Here is a 21,302-nt window from a genome sequence, read left to right as displayed (position 1 = left end):
TTCATTGAGCATGCTTTTTAGTCCAGGGTCTGTGTTCAAAAGCGTCTCTGAGTATGATGGTGATTCAGGATCAGATCCCTCCCCAGTCCATATAATCATTATGATTTTAAATGCAAAACTGATCCTATATCAGCGCTGTTCTGAGACTTTTTGTGAATAGAGGTCCAGGAGCAGGCTTAAAGCTGATATAGGGGGCTGGAATAGGGTGCCATTAGACACACACCAGCTATTTAAATGTTCATGTTGAAAGACAATATCCCCATTACGGGACCAAAAAAGTGCATGTGCATTTAACTTTTTGGGCAACCTGACCAAATTCACATGGAAATGTCAGTTATATAGATCTGTCATTCTCATTGAAAGCCAGTCTAAGAAGCGGTAGATGTGTTCTATGTGCACTATTTCTATGCTTTCCATTCATATGTTTCGTTTTTGCATTTTTTACTTTCGGGTTTGTACACCAGCTGAAAAAATATATATGGTTATGGAAAATATATTTCACAGCGGTTTAGATTGTACAATGATTCTCTACACTACACTATACTTGCTTGTTTTGTCACATAAACAGAAATTAGGGGACTATTAGAATTTGAGCAACCAGGAAATGGTGGAGCGATTTCTGCATAGTGTATCTTTTAAGGGATAATTCGAGATTTTGACAATGAAGCCCTTTATCTGCTTCGCAAAAGTCAGATGAACTCATGGAAACAATTTGTATATCTCTGCATCCGGTATGAAGGAAGTTAGAGGTACTTTTGTGAGCCGATGCTAACTATCGTTAGTGCAATTAGTGGAAGTCTATGGTAACTACTTGCATGTTGAGAGTTACCAAAGACTTCCAATCATTGTGCTAACGCTAGTTAGCAATTAAGCTAACGCTAGTTAACTTCTTTCTAACTGCATGCAGAGACCTATAAATGGTATCCACGAGTTTGTCTGACTCTGGGGAAGTAGATGAAGGGCTTTATTGGCTAAATCCTGATGTATCCCTTTAACCTGGGTCAAGGAAACCAGCACTAATGATGTACTGCACTGGTGTTCCTCAGGTGCTGCCCGTGGTCGAGGTGCTGCGGGATGGGGGACTTCCGGCCGCGGACAGTGTGGCTGGGCCACCCAGAGAAGAGGGAGCAGAGGTACCCCCGGAATGTCATTAACAACCAGAAGTACAACTTCTTCACCTTCCTCCCAGGGGTGAGTGTCAGGGACTCAGGGTCAACCAAGCAACTGTAATTTGCTCCTCATTCACAACACAACAAGCCTAAAAGAGTTTAGTGCAAAGTGGAGTAAGTATTTAGTGAGCAGTAGGGCTGACCCCATAGATTCAGATATAACAAATATTAAAATCAAATGAGCAGTCTTGTTAGCCTGTGTTGTTTAGCCTATGTGCCTCTAGTTCACAGGAGGTTGGTGGTACCTTAATTGGGGAGGACGGGCTCGTGGTAATGGCTGGAGTGGAATAAATGTAATGGTATCGAGCACTTGGTTTCTATGTGTTTGATGCCTTTCCATTCACTTAGTTCCAGCCATTATTATGAGCCGTCCTCCCCTCAGCAGCCTCCACTGCTCTAGTTGCTTAGTCTTTTTTATTGTTTTGTCATTACAAGTGAAGCGAAACCACGGCAAAAATACTAAGGAGTGTTTTTGTTTCCCTTTCAGATTTTTCAAGCCTAATTTTACTATGAATTAGGTTTTCAGACATTTGCTAGTCTTAAAACATAGCCTTTTTTGGATATGAGGTCGGACATTAAAAGTAGTCCAGATTTGTTTGTAAAAACAAAAGCAAAGACCAGTCCTTTTTTGCATTGCAAATTATGATGATTTTTATTTACTTTAGATAATGTCAAGGAATTATTTTCGGGTCAAAGTCTCAAACACATTATTGTTGTTGTATGCTGTCACAGTAGCAATGAGAGAACACAAGATTTCCCTTTGTACTAATCTTGCATATTGGTGGTAATAAAATTCAGACAAGGTGTAGTGTGACTGTTAAATCTATACTTGACTGTGGGTGGCACTGGAATGAGGCTTACACTATTGTTGAGACATACACTATATATACAAAAGTACGTGGACACCCCTTCAAATTTGTGGATTCGGCTATTTCAGCCATAAAATCGAGCACACAGCCATGCAATCTCCATAGACAAACATTGGTAGTAGAATGGCCCATACTGAAGAGCTCAGTGACATAGGAGGCCACCTTTCCAACAAGTCATTTTGTCAAATTTTTGCCCTGCTAGAGCTTCCCCGGTCAACTGTAAGTGCTGTTATTGTGAAGTGGAAACATCTAGGAGCAACAACGGCTCAGCCACGAAGTGGTGGGCCACACAAGCTCACAGAATGAGACCACTGAGTGCTGAAGCGTGAAGCTCAGGAAAATCGTCTGTCCTTGGTTGCAACACTCACTACTGAGTTCCAAACGGCCTCTGGAAGCAACGTCAGCACAATAACTGTTTGTCGGGAGCTTCATGAAATGGATTTCCATGATCAAGCAGCCGCGCACAAGCCTAAGATCACCATGCGCAATGCCAAGTGTCGGCTGGAGTGGTGTAAAGCTCGCCACCATTGGCCCAATCAGTGGAAACTCGTTCTCTGGAGTGCTGAATCACGCTTCACCATCTGGCAGTCTGACGGACCAATCAGAGTTTGGCGGATGCCAGGAGAACGCTACCTGCCCGAATGTAAAGTTTGGTGGAGGAGGAATAATGGTCTGGGGCTGTTTTTTATGGGGTTTTTTATGGTTTGGCTAGGCCCCTTAGTTCCAGTGAAGGGAAATCTTAATGCTACAGCATACAATGACATTCTAGACGATTCTGTGCTTCCAACTTTGTGGCAACAGTTTGGGGAAGGCACTTTCCTGTTTCAGTATGACAATGCCCCGTGCACAAAGCGAGGTCCATACAGAAATGGTTTGTTGAGATCAGTGTGGAAGAACTTGACTGGCCTGCACAGAGCCCTGACCTCAACCCCATCAAACACCATTGGGATGAATTGGAACACCGACTGCGAGCCAGGCCTAATCACCCAACATCAGTACCCGACCTCACTAATGCTCTTGTGGCTGAATGGAAGCAAGTCCCCACAGCAATGTTCCAACATCTAGTGGAAAGCCTTCACAGAAGAGTGGAGGCTGTTATAGCAGCAAAGGGGGGGACCAACTCCATATTAATGCCCATTATTTTGGCATGAGATGTTCGACAAGCATGTGTCCACATACTGTGGTCATGTAGTGTATCATATAGAATGTATTTGTGTGTGGATTTCTGTGGAACCATATGGCAAGCAACAAAATAACAATTGCAATCTATAAGCTTATTTCCGTCTTCGGGTTTCAGGATGTTTTCTGTTTTTGTGCCTACTGAACATGACCCTGATTAACATCACAGGCATATATTACTATACCCCTATAGTGTAAAGACACATCGATGATTGGTTCTTGTGTTCATGTGAAATCATATTGTTCTGTTGTGTGTTTTCAGGTGCTGTTTAATCAGTTCAAGTACTTCTTCAACTTGTACTTTCTGCTCCTGGCATGCTCTCAGTTTGTCAATGAGCTCAGGCTAGGTGCTCTGTACACCTACTGGGTTCCTTTGGTAAGCAGCATTTTTTTTAAAGTAATGTAGCATTAAGTGTATACGTGATCCACTACTCACTTGCTAAGAATACAATAATGTTTAACTGTGTTTGTCTTATTTTTGATTTTCAGGGATTTGTTTTGATCATAACCATCGTGAGAGAAGCAGTTGAGGAGATCCGATGTTATTGTCGAGACAAAGAAGTGAATTCACAGATATACAGCAAGCTCTCAACAAGAGGTAAGGATTTATTTTCAGTCATTGCACACAATATGCCGACTGAACAATAACATAAATACCATCAAGAAAACATAACCACTCATACAAATCAAAAACCACCACATTTCCTGATGCAACCATTCAGATTAATATAAATGCCTAGTTGAATTTGAATAGTGGGTGTCTCCAGTTAACTGTATGAAGGTTGGTCGTGTCCTGTTTAAACTGGGAGGGGAGTGATGCCTAATTCAAAGCAGAGATGTAAAAGTGTACACATAAGAGGGCTTGGAATAAAATGCTACCAGCAATAAAATCCTAGAGACCTCTTGTGGTTTCCATCACTTTTCCCCTTTGATCTGGCAGCTTGTTTTACTCATAAACAAAATGAATGGTTGCTTCCATGATAGTGCCCCCAGTGACTTGCTGCATGGGTACTGGGGTATGAGAGCCAATTGCATGAGATCCCTGTAGATTGTTGTTCTGCTCTAACTGAGCAAGTACTTTGTCAAAGGCAAAAACAAACAGTTGTTTACCCAGGATTTTTGTCTAATCCTGTATACTTCGTTTAAAGTAGACCATTCTTAATTTATGTTTATTTCCTTGAAGGATTTTGATTTCAGACTGATTATTACTGAAATGTATTAGGAAGTTTTTTGTTTATTGATAAGCTCCCCTCCATCAGATGTTTGTAAAAAGCAAGCTAGACTACATTTTAATTATCTTTGTGAAACAGATCAGTTTTTAGAGTCCGATAAACCTAAATGCATAGCAATATTAATGTTCTTTAATGTCTTACATATGCAAAAGCCTGAGGTCACAGCAAAGGTCATGGGTCAGTGACCTCCTCTAACAATTTTTGCCTGTTCATTCCAAATGGAATGGAAGAAAAGGCTCAACTCCCCCCGCCCTTCCAACATTCTTTCAGGTCTAGGCCTACATGGAAAATTACTTTCCCCAAATTTAGTGAAAGGAAATCTATAACAACAGTTGTCCACATTTGCTAGGCAACCGGGAGGAGACAGTTGGACATAAACAGTCAAATGTAAAAGTGTTTCTGTATATAGGGCCATGGGAAGAGAAGTATGAAGAGCAGGGTTTTAACTGTGTCTTTGAATGACGTTAATGATACCAGGATGTCTCACTACCATAAATCCTGTTTGAGCTATGTGAACGTTTACATGGTCGTTTTAGATTGTTACTTGTTTGGGTCACTTTTCTCTAGTCTTCCCCTCCTAAGAGGAATGTAATGTCCATAAAACAACATACGCTCATATCTGTTCATCCTTTGTTTGGTCTAACCACAATATGATTATGATTATCAAAATGAATTTGGTCACCTCAACTCAACATTCTGCAATCTAAAAATGCTTATTGAATATTAATTTGACATGTGGTTTTGTTTCAGGCACTGTGAAGGTGAAAAGCAGTGGCATTCAAGTTGGAGACCTTATAATTGTGGAAAAGGTTTGTATCACTTCATAGATTTCACCTCAACTGCACCAAAAAATTGGAGGCCAAACTTGTAGGATATGGTCTTACCAGATAGTTGCACTTAAAAATACTTTAAGTTAATGTGTCATATCCATGTAGGAAAGTTAAAACAAGGCAATCAATTGGGGTTAGTATTGTTGTCATTTGTGAGGCTAATTTGAATGTCACAACACTGGTAGCATGCTGTTGCTGTTAAAAGTGTCTTAAGTAATTCTAACAGACTTTCCAATCTGTTTGGCCAGTTGCCTCTTGTCATCTTTTTTGCTAGCTATTGTAGAAAGAGTAGATTCTGGGAGTCTTTGTATGTGAAATATGAGAAGGGAGTCCTCAGTTACCAAATGGCCACTTCTTTCAGAAAGGTTCAGTTAAACACTGCTGAAGGATAGGTCACACATGTTGTTCTCTCTATACATTTGATCTATTTTATCCATGACTGAGAGACATTCAAAGTAAATCAAACTCTGAATTGTTACGATCTTCAGATATGAAATTTGTTAAAATATCTAAATATACAACATTCCAAATTTGTACTGCCACATGGATCTGAAGTGCCACAGTAAATCTTTATTTAAACCATCGACCACTTAAAATAGTCCATGCCCAGCTCAATGTTTTGAAGTCTGTCAACTTAAATAGCGTTGAGAATTAATCTTCCAATAACTCTGACCAGGACTCAGTCACAGTGAAGTCTGGGTCAAACAGAGTGTAAAGCCCAGTCAGGCTCCCAGTTAGGGTAAGTAAGGCTGGATGATTTGCTGCAGGGCTTATTATTATGACTAGCTGAATGCAGGTAATGTACATTAAAGGCAGAAGTCTGAACGTCTACAGTTAGAGGGAGGGGGGTTGTAACAGGATGCAAGTTGAAGTCATGTTTTTCTTCTCTGTCTTTGTAGAACCAGCGAGTTCCTGCTGACATGATCTTCTTAAGGACCTCTGAAAGAAACGGTAAACATCTGCTGGTCATTCATCCAAATCTCCAAAACAAGATAGTTGGGGAAATGGCATGTTTAAAAAGGGTGTTGAGGTGAAGGGATTACTCTAGATCCAGGACAGGAAGTGTAACAATGTCTAAAATTGTAATTCGGTCCATTTAAGTTGAATGTTGATGATGGGTTGTGGTAGAAGAAACATGGGCCATTTATTTTCCCTAAGATCTCGATTGACCATTTTTGTCTTTCAAATTACAAGTTGCATCCTAAGGAAAATCACCAAGATATGCAAAGTGTAGAATAGAAAGAACATATCAAATGCAAAGAGAAGATGGGGGAACCAAGGTACAAAGATGGAGCCTAATCTGAATAAACAAATGTGGAATTGGATGAGATTTGGAAGAGTGATGACAGAAACACAATGAATTACTCCCATGCAAAACAATGCTGTCTCCGACAGGCTTATTGTCTTGTACACAACAAAAACACCATCGCCCCCTCGATAACTAGCAGCGGTTGGGATCCATTGAAAATGTGCAATAAAACACCATAACCTTACACATTTATCATCTTGATTTGGAGTAACACAAACTATATGAAGCATGCTTGGTTGCGGTTGTGCTTTTCTATAGGGGGATGAAAAAAACATGTTTCTTTTACTGGAAAGAGTGTTTGGTTGGTTATCTCTATAACACATGGAGGCCATTAACTCAATAATGAAGAGCCTAACTATGCTCAGTGTTCTCTGCTACAGGCAGGCATGGATGCTTCTCCACTTGTTGATCCCCAGATTAATGTGCAGTTGGGCACAATTCATATTTGAACACTATTTTGTAATAAGATGACCTTTGTCATTCGGTAAGATATGTTTATGTTGAAAGATAGAGGGAACAAAGGATGCACCAAATAAAATAACGGCAGAAGTTGAAGCAAGTGACAAAATTAATAGGGTAAGACATATTTTAGTTTTTTAGATATACAGAAATAAGTTATTGGTACCACAGAGACCCTAAACCCTTATACCGTAGAGCCCCCTAGAGGTGTTTGTGACTCCATTCTAAATCATCAGTTCTCCTCCCTTATCCCAGGCTCCTGCTTCTTGCGTACTGACCAGCTGGATGGAGAGACGGACTGGAAACTACGCCTCCCAGTGGCCTGTACTCAGAGACTGCCCACTGCTGCTGTGAGTCACCACACCAAATGGCTGCTCCACTATATCTATAGTAGAGTGCAATGTTGGCACATCACTGACTGCAGACATCTTTAGTAAAGTAATGCCACATCTCGGGTTTTTTGGGGATGTCCTTAGAATTGTTGTCGGTTATCAAGTGACCATGTTGTGATTGCTCCTCCAGGACCTTCTCCAGATCAGATCCTATGTGTATGCGGAGGAACCAAACATTGACATCCACAACTTTATTGGCACTTTCACCAGGGTGAGTGTTTACCTGGACAATTCTATTTGACTTTTCTTGAATAAGACCTGCTAAAGACTCACAAAGATAATTGCCACCATATCTAGTCAACTTGGAAGAAAGGCTGCCTTCTGTTTTCGTAGAGTAATGCCCCTCACTCTGTGTTTTGTGTCCTATGTGCTGTGCTTTAGGAGGATGGAGACCCTCCAGTCAATGAGAGTCTCAGTATTGAGAATACCCTGTGGGCCAGCACTGTCATCGCCTCTGGTAAATACCAACTCCTCCAGTGGTGTGCTCTCTCTCTCTCTCTCCACTGAAGCAGCCAATAGCACAGAAGTAACTAGTGCCAGCCCGCCCGCCCTCCCGCCCGCCCTCCATCTCTCTGTCCCTCCATCCCTAGAGCTGTGATGAGGCGTTACTTCCTCCACGATTGATGTGCTGATGATTTGTCCTCCTACACACACACACACACACACACACACACACACACACACACACACACACACACACACACACACACACTGGCGCAATCAGACATTTGGTCACTTAGAAACAGTTCAGGGGTAGTTAACTATGAGACAACATTTTCCTAAAAGGGAGAAAACCCTACATAAAGATTCCAGAGTCTAACCTATATAACATATGGTAGTCATTTGGCAAATTGGCAGTCTGTCTCACGTATTCCTACTGTCGTTATACATTTCAAAACATCCTTTCACATCCAGGGAAGTCGCTGACATTGCTGCTATATGCTGTATTACATGTTATGGTTCATGATTCCAGACTTAAAGTCTTAGCCAATTACTATAATGTTCTTTCTCTGTAGGCACTGTGGTGGGAGTAGTTATCTATACAGGCAAGGAGCTCCGGAGTGTGATGAACACCTCAAACCCAAGGCACAAGGTATATTCGTGTTAGTCACAGTAAAACACCCTGCACATGACGCTTTTGTTTAGTAGACAAAGATATGTATCTTATCTGTAGGTTTATTAGGTTATCATTTTATCATGTCATTTCTTAGAAAATACCCATACTCAACGCTGTACCATAAAATAAAGTTCTACTAGTATTAGTATCATTTCTGCCAATTTTATTTTCTGTAATATTGTATTGAGACTGTTCTGAGAGTGTTTCAAAAGATTTGTACTGCCTGATGATATTCTCCTTGTGGTTCTTCTAGGTTGGCCTCTTTGACCTGGAAGTGAACTGTTTGACCAAGATTCTGTTTGGGGCTCTGGTGGTGGTGTCTCTGGTCATGGTGGCCCTCCAACACTTTGCCGGCCGTTGGTATCTGCAGATCTTCCGCTTCCTGCTGCTTTTCTCCAACATCGTCCCCATCAGGTAGAAGTTTTAACACACTTTCTATCTCCATTTCAATTAGATATTTTTAAAGCAATTAAAAGTAATATGTAACAATGTAGTTACACTTGTAATAACTGTGTTATTACACAGGTTTGAGAGCAAAGTAAGTGTTACCAAAAGGTGTTATTTTCAATTGGATCTTCATGTACATCAACATCTATCCTTGCTTATTTGTTTCTACATATGCTTATGAACATGTTTGATGGACAATCTAAAACCATTGATATCCAAAATGTGTATCTGGGAGTCTTGTTTTTAAATAAATAACATGTGAACCTTCTGTCCAGCTTGCGTGTGAACCTGGACATGGGCAAGATGGTGTTCAGCTGGATGATCAGAAGAGACTCTAAGATCCCAGGCACTGTGGTCCGGGCCAGCACTATACCTGAACAACTGGGACGCATCTCCTACCTGCTCACTGACAAAACAGGTGAGTCTGCTACTTTTGTGGTTTATAGACATAAATATGTCATTGCGGGCCGTTGGACTATCACGGCTATGTGGCTGTGGACTCTGTATTGATCTGAAGTGAGAGTGCTTCCATAAACTTCCATCAGCTTAGTCAATGTGTACGATTACATGCACACTAATAGTTCGATATTAAACTGATTATGGCAGAAGGCGGAGTATGGCATTAGTCATGTAAACATCTTACCCTGCTTATCTTAATAAGATCATAATCAAAGTAAGCATATTCCAGTTAAAACAACTGGTTTTCTGAGAAATCTTTCAAATGATTAGGACATGTAAATGGCTTAATCGGCTTTCCAGCTGTGTATTTGATCTACGCATGTGCCAGCGCTGATAGCGCAAGCCTGCCACTTATGCGTGAGTGAAGTGAGTTTGGAAAAACCGAAAGTATGCATCTTAGAAATAGTTTTCACATACAAACTTTATATGTTCAAACTCAGAATCAAATCGTCTTTGCCAGGGTTGGGGAGTAACGGATTACATAAACCTGTAACTCTAATCCGTTACGTTACATGCAAAAAATATTGTAATCAGATTACAAATACTTTTGAAAAACTAGATTTTTTGACATTCAGAAAGGATGTTTGCACAATTTTTGGGGGGAAACCTTTCTGTTTTCTCAATTATGTTCAAATAAACATTAAAAAAAGGCCCAATTTTAAGTTTGTTGTGCCTGAGCGAGTCTGACCACAAGTCAGAGAACACTATGCAGGCACACCAAATGTGTTTGATGGATAGTGGGAAAAGAACAGGAATAGGCTTTTGCAGGCTACAGTCCAACCTATGTCTTCCAATGGTGCGCCTGCTGTTGGCATCCAAAGATTATCTAACTTGTGTTATGAACCAGCTCGTAGCCCATAACAACGAGGAAGGCGACGCGGAGATGACCGCAGGTGTGTCCCATTTTGCTGACGACCCTCCCGGCTCCTCCCACCGACATCCTATTAAGGAAAACAAGAGCAAAGAGAAAGAATTCGGCAGACAGAGTGGGAGGGTTGTCACACTTAATTAAACGCTTGGAGGTAAGGACGACAGCAGTGGTGTAGCCTACGGGCAACACGGATATCTCTTAGGCCTATTATAGGCTACATAGCGCATTGATGTGAATCACACTGCTGCTCTCTCATTTAGCTATTTGTGCCTTATGGATTGTGGTTGTTGTGGATGGCTGTTCACAAATGTATATGTGTATTTTAATCCAATAATGGTTGAATTGAAGAAGTTTAAGCTGCCTATCAATCATTGTTTTTGAGACCAGAGGTGTATTCATTACGGAAACCGTTTACCGTTTAAGAACCAAACGGAAGCAAACAGCAAAGCAAGAGTTTCTATTTGACAAATTCTGGTAGGTCCCTCCCTGTTTTGTTCCATTTGCTTCCGTTTAAGAAACGTTGTGCAACAGAATCGGTGTAGTGAATAGAATTTATCCAATAGAAACTCTGATAATAATTTTTTCCCACAGGCCTAACGGACACATCCACTTTTGATAGACTTAAACAGCTGCAAATTATCCAGATATCAAAGTGCCACCAACAAAAACTTTGACAATAGGCCTATAACAAATGCAGCATATGAAGAAAAAAAAAATCACATGCAAATAGTACTTTTCGGTAGTGTTCAAAGCATGCCATTCCAAGACCAGCATTTATTTTTAAACTCAAAGCAAGGTTGATGTTTATTGGTCCTTGAGGCAGAACTGAGTGATTTCCGCTAGATGGGCCAGCTTCAAAGTCAAAATGCGCTATATTGTAAAAATGTATGAAAACAAAAATGTCTTAATTTAATATTAGGCATTAGGGTTAGCAGTGTGGTTAAGGTTAGGTTTAAAATCAGATTTTATGACTTTGTGGCTGTGCCAGCTACTAACCCAAAAGTAACTGAAAGTAATCAGATTACATTACTGAGTTTGGGAAATGTAAATGTTATGTTACTGATAATAATTTTGGACGAGCAACTAGTAACTGTAAGGAATTACATTTAGAATCTAAACTTACCCAACCCTGGTCTTCGCAAAAATAACATGGTCACTGTGGTAGAACATGTATTTTGATTGCCGATTTTTTGCATTTAACAAAAGGCCCATCAGTTGCCTGATTTCAGATGTGTCCATGAAAACAGGCTTATTAGGGAAGTCATTGCAAAGCACGTAAATATTTTAAACAAACTATCATATTAATCTGACTATCCACAATAATCATTGTTGTGTGCATGTAACTGCTCAATATCGCATCGGACGTAACTGGTATAAAACATGTAGTATTTAATGTTGGCATAAAACAGCTTAATGTTGTAGTGCACAGGAAGAGTAGAGTGGCTACATAATAAGAATGCATGTATCTTGCTTTAGTGGTCAGGAGAGGAAATCGACACAACGGACTGACATGTTGGATGTGAGATGATAGTGTTGAAGATGTGCTAAGGCTGTGTCCAGTATGACATTGCTAGGGCTGACCCATCCCTAGGGCTTTGGGCTGTGTGCGACTCTCAGAGACATGCTACTTATTGGAGCTTTAAATCAAAACGGGACTGAAGTCTGCTGTCTCTGCACACACACACCCTCAGGAACTGGCCTGTACCCCCTCTTAAATTTACGACCCTGACGGCCAATAAAATTATACTGGATTTTCCCACATAGTGATAAGGGTCAAAGGTCAGTCTAATGTATGTGCTGTAGGGGGCTCTCAGGTCATCCTGAAATACTACATACAGAGAGAGGGGCTTTTAAAGTGAGCGTGAGGACAACCAGGACACTGAAATCATGGAAATGGTTTCAGGAACAGCTACTTGATCATAGTGTGGACTGTTTAAAAATCACTCTTTAAATGATGATCATAATTGTAACACCAACATTACCATGTGGCTTCCAGCACTTCTGACACCAACGATTGTAACCCCATTTTCAGTAGAAATGTTACAAATAGTATACATTGTGCTTGTGTGTTTGATGCAGGAACTCTCACCCAGAATGAGATGGTATTCCGTCGCCTCCATCTTGGAACGGTGGCCTATGGAATGGACTCCATGGACGAGGTGCAGAGCCACGTGTTCAGTGCCTACACACAGGTAAAACAATAACCATCATCACCAACCATATAGAGTAGGGCTATCCCTGACAACAACAAAAAATTGGGCGACCGAAAGTCATCTGTTCTTTCGATTTGTGGATTTTTTTTAACGTGGATTTTTCAATATATAGACAGCCTATGTTTTAATAAAATCAAGTATATGCATTGAGCTTGTCTGATGCTTTAAGCTCACTGTTTTATGAAATAACACACAAATGACTCAAGAGGGAGCCAGAGATCTAGAGGAAGAAAAAAACTTGACCGACCATCCTCCTCCTACTGGCTTTCACAGATTCTGCCATTACTCTACTGAAGTTGCCAGTAATAGGCTACACGAGGAGTCGACAACCTTTCTCATGTATAATGCCAATTTATCTTAGCGTTTCTACAGATCTGCTTTCCAGTTATGGTTTTCATATGCACATTTTTGTGGAACTGTTTCAATTAAGTTCTAATAACGTCTTCATATCTGAAAATCATTGTCATGTGGTTAATCAAAATTCTATTCAAATGAAAATGATACAAAGCTAAAAAAGTAACTTCTATTGCCATTGCCAACTATGTAAAAATAGCCTAAATAAAGCCAACAAATAAAAACATTGCAGAAAATATCCTGATAAATTAAATAAATAAAACAACTATAAATCACAATGGCTATGCATGGCCTGTCTGCAACAAACTTGAAACACAGTATCGACTATTAACTTGGGTCCAGCCCAAATATTGCCCTAGCGACATTGTATAAAGTATTCTGGGCCAGTGAGCAAGGGACACAGCTGTAGGCTATTTGCGCAAGGGATAAGAAGCAGTGCTTGACTTGAGCAGGAGCTGAGTACCGGCACCTGTTTCTTTTAAAGAATGTTAACCTATTTCAGTCCAAGTCAAGCACTGATAGGAAGCAATAAGGTAGCCCTATTTCAGGATGTTTCCACTAGATCCGAGCATGACATTTTTCCCTTTCATGCTGAGTGGTTATCGAAAGGCAGACAGCTGGAAAGATTTTTCAAATAGCCTACATTGAGTAACTAATGTCATTCTCAATGGATATAAAAACAGACTTAATTTGCTTGCTGTTTTGAGGTGAAAAAAACCACTACTTTGAGAAGCTCCACAGATCATTAGTGGTGGCAGAAGTCAGGGCATTCATACTTGTTGTGCTTTGCGGAGCAGTGCAGAGCTGTTGTGAAGGAAGTTGTCAAGGAAGTGAGTTTGTGTTTATACAGGATGTACCGCCCCCACCTACCATCAACCAATCATGTCAATGCGGAGCTATACAGAGCCCTCCGCATTGTTACAACATTTTGGAGACGCATTGCGATTTGGTACGGAGCTTGATATGGCCTCTGCATGCCTCCGGAGGCTCCGGAATTGCGTCACATCATCCATATGGAGCCTCCGGCCACATTTTCAGATCAAGTATTGGCTTTTAGTCTAGGCCTACGCAATGGATTAGTTAATTGAGATGGGCGCAAATATATACACTACCGTTCAAAAGTTTGGGGACATGTTCTTGTTTTTGAAAGAAAAGCAGATTTATTGTCCATTAAAATAACATCAAATTGATCAGAAATACAGTGTAGACATTGTTCATGTTGTAAATGACTATTGTAGCTGGAAACGGCAGATTTTCTTTTTTTAAATGGAATATCTACATAGGTGTACAGAGGCCCATTATCAGCAACCATCACTCCTGTGTTCCAATGGCACGTTGTGTTAGCTAATCCAGGTTTATCATTTTAAAACACTAGTTGATCATTAGAAAACCCTTTTTCAATTATGTTAGCACAGCTGAAATCTGTTGTGCTGATTAAAGAAGCAATAAAACTGGCCTTCTTTAGACTAATTGAGTATCTGGAGCATCATCATTTGTGGGTTCGATTACAGGCTCAAAATGGCCAGAAACAAAGAACTTTCTTCTGAAACTCGTCAGTTTATTCTTGTTCTGAGAAATGAAGTCTATTCCATGCGAGAAATTGCCAAGAAACTGAAGATCTTGTACAAAGCTGTGTACTAGTCTCTTCACAGAACAGTGCAAACTGGCTCTAACCAGAATAGAAAGAGGAGTGGGAGTCCCCGGTGCACAACTGAGCAAGAGAACAAGTATATTAGAGTGTCTACTTTGAGAAACAGACGCCTCACAAGTCCTCACTGGCAGCTTCATTAAATAATACCCGCAAAACACCAGTCTCAACGTCAACAGTGAAGAGGCTACTCCGGGATGCTGGCCTTCTAGGCAGAGTTGCAAAGAAAAATACTGATCTCAGACTGGCCAATAAAAATTAAATATTAAGATGGGGGAAAAGAACACAGGCCAGCTGCATCAGATGAGCTGGCCTCTACATCAGATGAGCTGGCCTCTACAATCACTCGACCTCAACCCAATTGAGATGGTTTGGGATGGGTTGGACCGCAGATTGAAGAAAAAGCAGCCAACAAGTGCTCAGCACATGTGGGAACTCCTTCAAGACTGTTGGAAAAGCATTCCAGGTGAAGCTGGTTGAGAGAATGCGAAGAGTGTGCAAAGCTGTCATCAAGGCAAAGGGTGGCTATTTTGAAGAATCTCAAATATAAAATATATTTTGATTTGTTTAGCTCTTTTTTTGTTACTACATGATTCCATATGTGTTATTTCACAGTTTTGATGTCTTCACTATTATTCTACAATGTAGAAAATAGTAAAAGATAAAAAATAAAACTTGAATGAGTAGGTGTGTCCAAACATTTGACTGGTACTGTATATACATTTATATTTGCTGCTGCTCGACTAAAATAATCTTGGTCGACCAACAGCCTATCGACCAAACAATCAACCTGTCGAATAATTGGGGTCAGCCCTATAGAGATAGCTGTGGCGCACATAGAACATCATTGACAGAAACGGCAATGGCCAAACTCTCTATGTAGATCTATGGCTCTGCATCAGTCCATATGGGCTGTGTTCAACAAATGTATCACTAATCGGTGAGACAGTCAATGTTTGAAATTCTGTGTTAAAACAAGTAACAAAAACCTTGTCTTTGGGGCATATTGTTTTAGCAACATATCAGCTGTGTGATTATTGTTTGGCTTAATGCTTCCCGACCCATAATGACACGTTTTGTCCCTTTGACACCAGAGGTTAGTGGAGCAGGAAACCGGATTAGCCACTAGCCCCAGAGCCCACTAACACTGGCCGGCCCTAGTTTAATGGCGCCATCATTGACCCCTGTGGAAACACAACGCCTGGCCTAAAAATAACCGCAGCAAGATAGTAAAGCTGATTGTTCATTTTTCTTCTTTCTTCACACATCTGGTTGTGTTTACTTGCCGTGGGTCTCTTTGTGGATGGTAAGGAAGGGTTAAGCCTCCCGAGTGGCGCAGCGGTCTAAGGCACTGCATTGCTCTTTTAGAGGCGTCACTACAGACCCTGGTTCGTTCCCAGGCTGGATAAATACATTTGACCGTGATCGGGAGTCCTATAGGGTGGTGCACAATTGGGCCAGCATCGTCCCGGGTTAGGGGAGGGTTTGGCCGGGGGGTAGGCCGTCATTGTAAATAAGAATATGTTCTTAACTGACTTGCCTAGTTAAATAAAGTTTAAATAGTCAAATGGCTTTGTGTGGTAGTCATTTTAGAACTGAGTCAGTTCAGAGAAGTGTTATTTTTTTAGCACTACAAACAAAACACATATTTTATGTACTTTGACTAGGTTACCATAGTGATACGGCAGCTCACAGGTACAAGTAGATCCATGTTTTTCCCACAAATAATGTATTTATCTGATGACTGTATGCAGTGGTGTAAAGTACTTAAGTAAACATACGTTAAAGTTCTGCTTAAGTAGTTTTTTGGGGTTTCTGTACTTTATTATTTCTATTTTTGACAACTTGTACTTCATTCCACTACATTCCTAAAGAAAATAATGTACTTTTTACTCCAAACATTTTCCCTGACACCCAAAAGTACTCGTTACATTTCTTATGCTTAGCAGGATAGAAAAATTGTCCAATTCACACTTATCAAGAGAAAATCCCTGGTCATCGTGCTCAACGTGAGCAAGACAAAGGAGATAATCGTGGATTACAGGAAAAGAAGGGCCAAACACGCCACCATTCACATCGACGAGGCTGTAGTGGAGCGGGTAGAGAGTTTAAAGTTTCTTGGTGTCCACATCACCAACAAACTATCATGTTCCAAACACACCAAGAAAGTTGGGAACAGGGCAAGACAACGCCTTTTCCCATTCAGGAGAAAGTCACCCAAGTCATAGACTGTTCTCTCTGCTACCGTATGTCAAGTGGTACTGGAGTGCCAAGTCTAGGACCAAAAGGCTCCTTAACAGCTTCTACCCCCAAGCCATAAGACTGCTGAACAATTAATAAAATGGACATCCGGACTATTTGCATTGACCCCCCCCCTCCCTTTTTGTTTTTACACTGCTGATACTCACTGTTTATTATCTATGCATAGTCACTTTACCCCTACCTACATGTACAAATTACCTCGACTAACCTTTAACCCCACACACTGACTCGGTACCGGTACCCCCTTTATATGCAGATTTGGGAGTCATTAGCCCAACCTGTCTGATATTATAAGCCATTTATTCCTGCAAACTTGTATGTAGCTTTTTTTTTGTGTGGCTTTTTTAAGGGAACCAAAAAATACAATTTTTGGTATTGTATTGTGTTTTTTATTTTATTTTTTACTTCGTAAATATTTTCTTAATTCTATTTTCTTAAAACTACATTGTTGGTTAAGGGCTTGTAAGTAAGCATTTCACTGTAAGGTCTATCTATAACTGTTGTATTCGGTGGATGTGACAAATACAATTTGATTTGATCTCTACTGCCGCTGATCTGGCGCATTTACTAAACACAAAATGCTTTGTTTGTTAGTTATGTCTGAGTGTTGGAGTATGCCGCTAGCTGTCCGTAAATAAAATTAAAACATAAATCTTGCCATCTGGTTTGCTTAAAATAAGGAATGTGAAATGATTTTTTACTTTTGATACTTAAGTATATTTAAAACCAAATACTTTGAGACTTTTACTAAAGTTGTATTTTACTGGGTGACTTTCACTTTTACTTGAGTCATTTTCTTTTAAGGTACCTTTAACTCAATTGGGTACTTTTTCCACCACTGACTGTTTGTCAATCAATGAATAGCTGAGAAAAAAGTTAGGTTTAAAAACCCGCTCTACCAATCATTGAAAACCTTGCAGGTAGACCGATGCTTATAATCCAACTCAGTGGGCTAACTTTTCTTTTGTACACCTTCCTCCCCACAGCCCTCTCAAGACGTCCCAGCATCCAGAGCTCTGGCGGCCACTAAGGTTCGTAAGACCATCAGCAGCCGTGTGCATGAGGCGGTGAAGGCCATCGCCCTGGTGCACTGTGTGACGCCCGTGTACGAGGCCAACGGCGTGACGGACCAGGCCGAGGCAGAGCAGCACTATGAGGACACCTGTAGGGTTTACCAGGCCGCCAGCCCAGACGAGGTACACAATGGCTCACCCTCAATACTAGACATCGCTGTCCATAAACACAGCAACCGGAGGATGTTAGTATTTGCCTCTGCGCAGTTATAATATACTCCTTCGTTAACGATAGACCAATATATACCAAAATAGTCTGTGAGAAATGTGAGTTGCCTACTCAACAGCCTCAAAGGTTAAAAGGAATTGTCACTACGCCAGTTACAGTAGGTAGGGTGACAGTAGAAGAATGGAATCCAGATTAAAATATGGAGAGTCACTTCAAATGGTTTTGCAGTTTGAACCCTTATCAGTCCCTGCAGTGGACTACCTGCTGCCCTTGAAGGAAACCTTGAGGAGACAAATTACATTCCACATGTACCTAGCTGTGACCTGGATCACTGTGAATCGTTTGAACTCCAGGAAGAATGCTGAGGGGGAATTTAGCTTGATCCATTTCCTGCGGTGTAAATACGGATTTCCTTAATGTGCTCCCCAGTCCATTGGGCTTAGCCTATCCACCCTTTGAGTCTCCTACCTTCATAGTAGATACTTTGATATGGCCCACAGAAGTTTCTTTGTGGTGAGTTGTGGCCTAGTGTATGCTGAACTTCATGCAATACGAGCATTGTTTTCCAGAAAATTTATTGTGGGGTAACATTTCTCACAGATTACAATATCAGTCAATGTGTAGATATTTCCTTTCTTGATTGAATGTTTTTTGCTGTTGTTACTATAGGTATATTTTATCCGCTTGATATGATCTGGGCTCAAATTCAGTTTGCTTTCCAATGGCTTCTCAGGAAGTCCATAGAGAGATATAGTTTTGGCTGCTGGTTGTCGTGGTCACAATGCCAGTGACAGTTGGATGTGTGGTTTTTGGTAGGAATCCATTCACGAGCCATTTATCTAACTTGTTTTGTTCTGTTGGATGTGATACCTGTTTGGCAGACATAACTCGTTTTTGTTGTTAATACAATCTAAATGAAGAGTCCTAGTTGTAGTGTGGAGGAATTTTTCCACAGCTTATGCTATTACATCTGCTTATTTAGTATATCTTATATATATTATGTCTAAAATATTGAGCAGCATATCTACTCAAGAGAAGTGTGTTCCTATAACAAAAAGCCGGAAGAGTATATCAAGTATTTCTTGACGGTTCCACTTCCAAGCAGGACCATTAAGAACTTTCGCTTATGCCAAGCTGTGGTTTTGACTCCAACCATTTGCCAGTAGCAGACTCAGCTCAATTAAACTCTAGACATTCCCATTAACAAGTGGTGCTGTTGTGGTGGAGGCCGATTCACTGCATGCCTTCACAGTGAATGTAGCCTTACTAATGTTACCATGACTAAGTCAAGTTCTTCATTCTCCCCAACTTGTATGACCAACGCACGAAATAGTCAGAGCTGTGTTGAGCTTCATGGAGTTCAGCTCAGGGCTAACCTTAGCCAAGCATAGCCTCAGACCAAATATTAGCATGGAATAAGTATTATTTGTTAGCTGGGGGAGAGGAGTCATGGTTTGGGACTGGACTTTGGGTGTTTAGGGTCCAACCGATGCCTTCCTAATATTGAGTTGACCCCCCCCCCCCCCCCATTTTGCCTTCAGCTCTACAAGGTGCTGAAAGCGTTCCACAGCGATGCTGGCCCATGTTGACTCCGATGCTTGGCTAGGTGTCTTCTGGGTGGTAGACCATTCTTGATACACACAGGAAACTGTTGAGCGTGAAAAATCCAGCAGCATTGCAGTTCTTGACAGAAACCGGTGTGCATGGCACCTACTACCATACCCTGTTCAAAGGCACTTAAATATTTTGTCTTACCCATTCACCCTTTGAATGGTACACATACACAATCCATGTCTCAATTGTCTCAAGGCTTAAAAATTCTCCCCTTCATCTACACTGATTGGAAGTGGATTTAATAAGTGACATCAATAAGGGAGCATAGCTTTCACCTGGATTTACCTGGTCAGTCTATGTCATTAGAAGGAGCAGGTGTTCTTAATGTTTTGTACACTCAGTGTATATTAGAGAGCGGTTAGTGTAGGCATGAGGGATGAATTGTGTTTTTGATCTTGTGCTAATATCTGGAAGTTTTGGGACATTAATAACTTCTAACCCCCCGGAAATTATTACTTCAATGATTCCAAATGTCATTTGTACCATGTTTTTGTGCTGCTACCATGTTGTTGTCATGTTGTGTTGCTACCATGCTGTGTTGTCATGTGTTGCTGCCTTGTTATGTTGTTGTCTTATAGGTCTCTCTTTATGTAGTGTTGTGTCTCTCCTGTTGTGATGTGTGTTTTGTCCTATATTTATATTGTTTTTTTAATGTTTTATCCCAGGCCCCTGTCCCCGCAGGAGGCCTTTTTCCTTTTGGTAGGCCGTCATTGTAAATAAGAATTTGTTCTTAACTGACTAGTCAAATAAAAATAAAAAATCTGGCTTTATCCTCATGTGCCCTTCAAAAGAAACCAGAAAGAACATGCAGCATGCGTCTTTTAAAAGGATTATCTTCCTTGTTTGTTCAATCAATTTGTCAATCAATTTTCTTTGAGTGCAGAAATGCTTTTATTATTGATTTGCGCTGAAGTAGAACTGTGCTCTTTGTTCAGTTTGATATTTCCTGCTTATTGCTATTTCCTGTGAAAAGGTACATCATGTTAAAATGGTCCATTCTCCATTTACCTCACCAAACGGATCTATTTTGATAACCACCAATCACCAAACTGTCTCCTCTGCCTTGCCTTGCTAGGTGTCGCTGGTGCAGTGGACTGAGAGTGTTGGACTGACCCTGGTCGGACGGGACCACAACTCCATGCAGCTGAGGACTCCTAGTGGACAGATCCTGAACTTCACCATCCTGCAGATATTCCCCTTCACCTATGAGAGCAAGCGGATGGGAATCATAGTTCGAGTAAGTGCTGCTGACTGGGATATGAATCTGGTTTGAAAATGCAAATTCCAGTCATCCATTTACAATTGCCAGCGGTGTTTGCCTTCCGTAGCTGAACTAATGTATTGTGGAAGATGATTTGTATTTTGCTTGATTGCCCGCCAACTGTTAGTGTTTGGATGTAACTGCTCTTTTGAAAGATACATTCTATAGCTGACACCAGTGGGGCCAACTGCTCTTTTGAAATGATACGTTTTCTGGCTTTTGAACCTGGGCATTGGTCCAGTGATCCATCAAGACGAAGACTGATCTGAAAAAGACTTTACCCGGCTATGAACCCTATGACTAAGTCTCTGTGCTGTCTGCATGACTAACTATTGTTGTTGGCTTGGATAGACCTGGTATAACTCTACTTCAGGA

At 40.8% G+C, this 21,302-nt stretch overlaps 1 protein-coding gene across 2 annotated transcripts in view; it reads left to right on the top strand.

The window, feature by feature from the left end:
- Nucleotides 1–21,302, top strand: part of LOC139542323 (probable phospholipid-transporting ATPase IIA) — a 40,932-nt gene that overhangs the window by 2,591 nt on the left and 17,039 nt on the right. For both annotated transcript variants that reach the window (XM_071347601.1, XM_071347600.1), the window contains exons 2-15: nucleotides 1,047–1,191; nucleotides 3,480–3,593; nucleotides 3,707–3,815; nucleotides 5,200–5,258; nucleotides 6,179–6,230; nucleotides 7,303–7,397; nucleotides 7,570–7,650; nucleotides 7,821–7,896; nucleotides 8,456–8,532; nucleotides 8,810–8,970; nucleotides 9,279–9,421; nucleotides 12,413–12,525; nucleotides 17,797–18,006; nucleotides 20,742–20,903. In XM_071347601.1, coding sequence (XP_071203702.1) covers nucleotides 1,047–1,191; nucleotides 3,480–3,593; nucleotides 3,707–3,815; nucleotides 5,200–5,258; nucleotides 6,179–6,230; nucleotides 7,303–7,397; nucleotides 7,570–7,650; nucleotides 7,821–7,896; nucleotides 8,456–8,532; nucleotides 8,810–8,970; nucleotides 9,279–9,421; nucleotides 12,413–12,525; nucleotides 17,797–18,006; nucleotides 20,742–20,903 — 1,597 coding nt within the window. The remainder of the gene's footprint in view (nucleotides 1–1,046; nucleotides 1,192–3,479; nucleotides 3,594–3,706; nucleotides 3,816–5,199; nucleotides 5,259–6,178; nucleotides 6,231–7,302; nucleotides 7,398–7,569; nucleotides 7,651–7,820; nucleotides 7,897–8,455; nucleotides 8,533–8,809; nucleotides 8,971–9,278; nucleotides 9,422–12,412; nucleotides 12,526–17,796; nucleotides 18,007–20,741; nucleotides 20,904–21,302) is intronic.

The sequence above is a fragment of the Salvelinus alpinus genome, chromosome 17, assembly GCF_045679555.1.
Source record: "Salvelinus alpinus chromosome 17, SLU_Salpinus.1, whole genome shotgun sequence".
Taxonomy (NCBI): Eukaryota; Metazoa; Chordata; class Actinopteri; order Salmoniformes; family Salmonidae; genus Salvelinus; species Salvelinus alpinus.
The sequence above is the reverse complement of the archived record's forward strand: the minus strand, read 5'-3'. Positions and strand labels throughout refer to the sequence as shown.